The sequence below is a fragment of the Octopus sinensis genome, linkage group LG4 (assembly GCF_006345805.1).
Source record: "Octopus sinensis linkage group LG4, ASM634580v1, whole genome shotgun sequence".
Classification (NCBI taxonomy): Eukaryota; Metazoa; Mollusca; class Cephalopoda; order Octopoda; family Octopodidae; genus Octopus; species Octopus sinensis.
The window spans coordinates 114,774,822-114,782,409 of NC_043000.1; the positions used below are offsets into that span (position 1 = coordinate 114,774,822).

At 39.5% G+C, this 7,588-nt stretch overlaps 1 protein-coding gene across 1 annotated transcript; it reads left to right on the top strand.

Annotated features, from left to right (window-relative positions):
* Positions 1-775: 775 nt before the first annotated feature.
* On the top strand, positions 776-1,264 carry LOC115210564. Its single transcript, XM_029779167.1, has one exon. It carries the CDS (start codon positions 776-778, stop codon positions 1,262-1,264), a length of 489 nt encoding a protein of 162 aa, XP_029635027.1.
* Positions 1,265-7,588: the final 6,324 nt, after the last annotated feature.

A 7,588-nucleotide genomic window follows, 5' to 3' on the forward strand; every position in this document is an offset into this window, starting at 1 on the left:
CATTGTGTATCTTGTTTTGTCTCATAATCACAAGGGTGGGACATTGCACACAGCTTTATAGGTAATCCGAGACTGGCGAAGGAGAGGAACGAAGATATCCTCTGACAGAAATCCTAGTCAGAATACTGACAAATGAATGGAGTCTGCTAAAAGACTCAGAATACCAGGTGAATACCAGTGTTAAACTCGGTAACGTTTTAAGTTTCCCGCCTTAACCACTTCACCAAAAAACAATTAACCTTCCCCTCCAAATAAAACCTACTCGACCAAATAATAAGGATGATGGTGATAATAATAATAATAATAATAATAATAATAATAATAATAATAATAATAGTAATAATCATAATCATCATCATCATAATAATAATGAAATTATTGTATATGGATGGAGCAAAATGAGTAATTTCTGTTTGTTTCTCGTTTTTTTTTTATTTGTTCTAAACCAGTGGTTCCCAAACTTTTTCAGGCTGTCACCCACTTGACACCCAGACCACTTTCCTAGCGCCCTCACCCCAACTAACCATAAGAAATATAGCCCTCTTTCTGAAGCAAATTCAAAGCAACTGTATTGAACTAATAAAACTTAAATTAGTAGGGTAGGATTCGGGGCAGACGAAAGGAAACGTGTGACCTTTTCGGAATCACAACGAACCGCACAACTTCCTACCACCAACGGGGCAACGGATTAGGAGAGAGATTTTACCGCCGCCCGAAGGAATCACTGACAACCAGACTTAACGGGCCAAATTGGATCGACCAACTCCCATGGGTAATGCTGGGAATCCGCACTGCCCCCAAAGAAAATCTCAACACGTCCTCTGCGGAAATGATGTACGGTGCTCCCCTTACAGTGCCAGATTTCCTTCCGAATACGAATTCAGACCTGGATGTCAAAAGGTACCTCGCTCAACTAAGAGATAGCGTGGGTCAGTTGCGCCTTATTCCCATGTCGACACACGGTACACCCAAATCGTCCGTACCAAATGACCTCCGCACGGCTAACTTTGTGTTCGTTCGACGTGACACACGACGAAAACCCCTTCAGTCACGCTACGATGGTCCATATCAAGTCGAACATCCAGGAGATAAAACATTCCAACTCCTAATTGGTGGACGACAAGCCACAGTCTCCATCGATAGATTGAAACCGGCCCATCTTGTTATTAACATCCGCATCAAGGTGGCCCAACCACCAAACAGGAGCCGTCCTAGACAGATCACACCAGCCCTTGACAAGGAACAGTCACCAAAGAATCGATAACCTCACGCAGGGACAGGACAATTAAAACGCCATCCCATTTCCAGTGACAGTCTACAGTTCTGGTGGAGGGGCTATGTAGGGTAGGATTCGTGGCAGACGAACTGTAGACAGATACTTCGCTGCGGGTTAGCTAGGAAGCTGGTCAGTAGTAAAAAAAGGACTTCCGGGCGGAGAACGATAACAGAAGAATGTCAGCAGCGTGCGTGAAACGAATCTGAGGGAACTATACAAAAATAACTGACGGCTTAAGCCCTATTTTATCTAAAGTAATAAACCTTTAGTAAATACATACTCGTCTCCACTCGTTTGTTTCCGTATAGCTTAACAAAGCTATAACCTAATAAACCCTTTATTTTGTTGTTTTTACATGAATCGCCACCCCATTATAGCCCCAATTTTTACATGAATCGCTACCCCGTTATTGCTCAACTTTTCTTCAACATCTTCCAGGAACTTTCCACCCCACCCTAGGGAGGCAAGGTACTACTTGAGAACAGTGGGCGCTAGCTAGTCGTGACTAGTCGACCCTACAACGACTACCCTAGCAAAGTAAATGAAACTCAAAATTAATTTTTTTTTTTTACACAAAGTGGATCTTTTAAAGTAAATAATTTTTGTTAAACAAAGTAAATAAAACACAAAGTAAGGATCGACTAGTCATGACTAGCTAGCGCGGATGCGCGCACCGGGACCACTGTTCTGAAGTAGTACCGGGAGGCAATACCTATTTATTACCCACAAGGGGCTAAACACAGAGGGGGCAAACAAGGACAGACATAGGTATTAAGTCGATTACATCGACCTCAGTGCGTAACTGGTGCTTAATTTATCGATCTCGAAAGGATGAAAGGCAAAGTCGACCTCGGCGGAATTTGAACTCACAACGTAACGGGCAGACGAAATACCGGAACCATTTGTGATTTTAGTTTTGATCACGTGATTTTGATTGTCTTGCTGGCTGTTGTATGCCTGCACTGCGACTGCGCGGAGTTCTGTTCTGTTTGCAGACGACATGTTCAGCTTTGCAGACGACATGTTCAGCTTTGATTAGTCGAGAATGTAGCAACTCGCTGCATGAAAATGTTATTTCGTTGAAGTTTGGTTTTGCTTACAATTTAGCAATCTTTGTTTGTATTGTATATTGCTGAATTTTTTAGTCGAGCAGAACCTTTTGAACTTTGATATTCGAGTTTGGGTTTATAACAATTTAATCGACTAAAAAAAATACAGCTAGAGAAAGAGAGAGAATGGACTGCAAATCTATAAAACCAAATTTGTTAACCACTGATCCAAGTTCGAGTCAAGCTTCGAAAGAATGAAAATATTGGTTCAGAACTTAAAAAAATTTTTTAGAATCATTTCCTGCTGAAAGCTAGAGAAAGAGAGAAAATGGACAGCAAATTTATAAAACCAAATTTGTTCACCGTTCGAGTGAAGCTTCGAAAGAATGGCAATATTGGTTCAGAACTTTAAAAAGTGTTTAGAATCATTTCCTGCTGAAGCGCCATCACTGATGAAAGCAAACTTAGCTGTTTAATGGCGCACGTAGCTAAAGACGTTTACGAACTCATTAAGTGAATGTGAGAATTACTCAGAAGCAATTCAAACTCTGGAGAGACTGTACGTGAAACCTTTGAACATTATTTTTGCGAGACACCTTTTAATGACATGCAAATAAGAACCAGGCCAATCAGTTGACGACTATTTACAGAAATTTAAACGACTAGCTAAAGATTGCGGGGCTAAACACAGAGGGGACAAACAAGGACAGACAAAGGGATTAAGCCGATTACATCGACCCCAGTTGGAAACTGATACTTTATTTATCGACGCCGAAAGGGTGAAAGGCAAAGTCGACCTCGGCGGATTTCACAAAATGGAATCTTTATTATGATCAGGACGATTTTATACAGAATGGGACAACACAGGACAAACAAAAATGTTATATCGTATAGTATGGTATTATTTAAAAATTTACTAAAATATATTTTATACACAATTAATTTAACCTTAGACTATAACTCTTTTTTTATAAACACATAAGAAAACAAAGCAAAAAAAAAACGAATAAAAAGATTAAAAGATCGAATCCGGCAGCCTATAAGGCCCAGCAACGATCTTTTCCTTTCGTCAATGATTAAGCTGGGTTACTAACACCCACCTTTCTCATCACATCCTTCCATCGTTTCTCGTATTCTCTCGGTGGCAGGGTCTTCCTCTCCAACTGAAACTCACAAAAATGGAGCTGTTCGTGACGCATTTATCTCGGGATTACCGTCATCTTCAACTCGCCTTAGACTTTTAGAAAATATTCAAGACACGTCGATAACTTTAGAAGCGATATTTAACCAAGCCCGTACGCTGGAAGTTGCTCAAAGGAATTCCGAAGTGTATAATAGCAGTCAGTCTGCTATAAACAGCCAAGGAAGCCGTTTGTCAACGTTTATTCCACGTAAGGAAGACAAAATCTCAATTCCTGACGGAAACACAGCTTGTGCAGCGACAAATCGAACTCAAAAATCCTGTACCTTTTGCGGATCTAATGAATTTCATCCGAGGTTTAAGTGTCCTGCTAGGCGGAGCAAGTGTCACAAATGTGGATATTTTGGTCATTTTGCTAAAGAATGCCGGTCAAGTAACCGTAAAATTTTTGATAAGACATCAACAGCTTTTGATGATGGCAACTTCGCCGCGGCTTTATGTTAAGGTGGAGCTACTGCTAAAGTTAATTATAAAATAACAGTTGATGGCGTGAAAGCATTTGCTTTGATTAATACCGGCTCTACTGTGAACCATATTAGCAAAAATTTTGCAAAGAAAAACAAATTGGTGGTGAAGTCTAAAAGGAATGGAATTAACATGGCTGTCAATGGAAATCATTCCCAAAGCGACGGTTATTGTATGAGTTCAATTGAACTTCATGGAAGAATTTACGAGCAAGTAAAGATGGTGGTACTAGATAATTTGTTTGTAGATATAATTTTTGGACCAAATTTCTTAAAACAGCATCAACATGTACAAATTGCCTTCGACGGCGATAAGCCCCCGTTATATTTGGGAGCTCTAAAGTGCATTAAAAGTGACATTACACCGAGGTGGTTTGAAAATTTAAACTCCGACTGTAAACCCATAGTTACGAAACTGAGAAGACAGTCCGCCAACAATCAAAAATTTATTGCTGATACTATAAGTCGAGAGCTGGCAGAAGGGGTAACTGAACCCAGTGTTTCTCCCTGGCGAGCCCAGGTATTGGTAATATCAGGAGAAAAATCATCGCAAGAGACTGTGTATTGATTATAGCGAGGTTATAAATAAGTTTACGCAATTAGATGGATATCCACTGCCAAATATGCATGACATGGTCACAAAAATAGCTCTATTTAATTATTTTAGCACACTAGGTCTCAAAAGTACGTATCATCAAGTTGAGATTCCAGTTGAAAATCGACCTTACACGGCTTTCGAAGCGCAGGGAAAATTATATCAAAACAAACGTATTGCTTTCGGACTTACAAATGCAGTGCCCTGTTTCCAGAGAGTGATCGATAATATAATCGAAAGCCATAACTATAGAGCTACTTTTGCATATATCGACAACATAACTGTGTGTGGTAAATCGAAGGAAGAACATGATCGAAATTTAAAACATTTTCTTCAAGTTGCTAAGGACTGTAATTTAACTTTTAATGAAACCAAATGCATTTACAACACTACACGGATTCCATTGCTTGGCTATGAAATTCAAAATGGTAACTTGAAACCTGACCCTGACCGGGTAAAACCCTTACTAGAACTACCTATCCCTAGTACCCAGGAAGCATTGAGTCGAATTGTTGGTCTATTTGCGTATTATTCTAAATGGATTCCCAAATTCTGTGACAAGATAAAACCATTGGTTGATACTAAATATTTTTCTTTGAATGAACTCGCCTTGTCAAGTTTAAAAACTTTACGAAATGATTTAGCAAACGCTACCTTAAAAGTGATGGATGAAAGCCTTCCATTCTCACTAGAAACAGACGCATCGGAGGTAGCTATATCTGGCATTTTACATCAAAACGGAAAGCCAGTCGCATTTTTTTTCAAGAACCCTCAACCCAAATGAGCGTCGTTATTCTCGTATTGAAAAAGAGGCGACAGCGATTGTAGAATCTGTGAGAAAATGGTCTCATTTTCTTCTTGGACGTAACTTCACACTAATAACTGAGCAAAACAGTGTGGCTTTTACGTTTAATTGTCAAAAGCACAATAAACCTAAAAACGAAAAGATAATGTGTTGGCGAATCGAACTAACCCGGTATCAATTTGATATCATTTACCGCCAAGGTAAGTTTAATGTTGCATCTGATGCTTTATCACGTACCTATTGAACAGCTACGACTGATAATGAACTCTATCGTGTTCATGCAGCGCTGTGTCATCCTGGAATCACACGTTTGTTTCATTATATTAAAGTTAAGAGGCGGCGAGCTGGCAGAAACGTTAGCATGCCGGGCGAAATGCGTCGCCGTATTTCGTCTGTCAATACGTTCCTTGTTTGTCCCCTCTATGTTTAGCCCCTTGTGGGTAATAAAGAAATAGGTATTTCGTCTGCCGTTACGTTCTGGGTTCAAATTCCGCCGAGGTGAACTTTGCCATTCATCCTCTCGGGGTCGATAAATTAAGTACCAGTTACGCACTGGGGTCAATATAATCGACTTAATCCGTCTGTCTGTCCTTGTTTGTTCCCTCTGTGTTTAGCCCCTTGTGGGTAGTAAAGAAATATATATTAAAGTTAGGAATTTACCTTACTCCTGTAGATGATGTAAAATGTATAACTAACAATTGTGTAATATGTTGTGAGGTGAAGCCTCGCTTTACTAAAACTTCTGTTTCGTCAGTAATTAAATCTACTCAAGCTTTTGAAAGATTGAGTGTTGATTTTAAAGGACCCCTACCTTCAGTGTCAAAGAACCATTTTCGTTTATTTTTCCATGTACTGATACTAGTGCTCATTCTATTATTAGTAATTTGAAGGTTTTGCTTAATCTTTTCGGATTTCCAGCCGTTACTCATAGTGATAATGCTAAATGTTTTGTATCCAAAGAACTTAAACAATTTCTGTATGATAGGGGTATAGCGATTACTCATTCTGCCGTGTACAATCCTCATGGAAATGCTCAATGTGAAAGGTATAATGGAGTAATATGGAATTCCATTAAATTGGAGCCTCTTAGTGAGGCTCATGTCAATCAGTTACTCTTTTACTTGTTTCAGTTATTTGACTGTGGTCATGCTGGAGCACCGCCTTTAGTCGAGCAAATCGACCCCAGGACTTATTCTTTGTAAGCCTAGTACTTATTCTGTCGGTCACTTTTGCTGAACCGCTGTGTTACAGGTATGTAAACACACCAGCATCGGTTGTCAAGTGATGTTGTGGGGACAAACACAGACACACACACACACACATATATATATACATATATACGACGGGCTTCTTTCAGTTTTCATATACCAAATCCACTCACAAAGCTTTGGTTGGCCCGAGGCTATAGTAGAAGACACTTGCCGAAGGTGCCACGCAGTGGGACTGAACCCAGGACCATGTAGTTAGTAAGCAAGCTACTTACTACACAGTCACTCCTGCACCTGGTGACTTTTATTTTATACAATTCAGGGCAATGGTTCTCAACTAGGGTCCACATGACCCTTGAAGGACCATAAAAGATTTTGTTGTTAAAATTTATGTGCAATAAATTGGTTGTGTTTCTACGATACACAAAATATTTAAACAATTTTTCATACAATTTCTAAATAATATTTAATTACAAAAATATAATAGGAGTTTTTAGATATCGAATGGTTGTGAGGGGTCCCCTGTCCAAGAAAAATATGAATCAAAGGGGTCCTTAGGTAAAAAATGGTTGAGAACCAATGGTCTAAGGGATCTGTGTATACCAGCAGTCCTAGATATTGGAGCTATATTCCATAAAACTATTCCATGAGTCAGCCTTCAGATTCATTATTTGTCAAGTATTATAGGTAGAGTCTAATGAAAGCATGACTCAGTGGTTAAAGGTATTCAGTTCATAATCATAAGGTCCTGAGTTCAATTCCTGGCAGCATGTTGTGTCCTTGAGCAAGACACTTTATTTCACATTCCTCCAGTTCACTCAGCTGGCATAAGTGAGTTGTACCTGTATTTCAAAGGACTGGCCATGTTACATTCTGCCTCATGCTGAATCTCCTTCAGAATTACATTAAGGGTACACATCTCTGTGGAGTACTCAGTCACTCGCACTTTATTTTCGAGAGCAGACTGTTCAGTTGATTGGATCAACTGGA

Excerpts from the sequence above, each read along its gene's own strand:
- LOC115210564 (XM_029779167.1), top strand. The coding sequence starts at position 776 with ATGCTGGGAATCCGCACTGCCCCCAAAGAAAATCTCAACACGTCCTCT.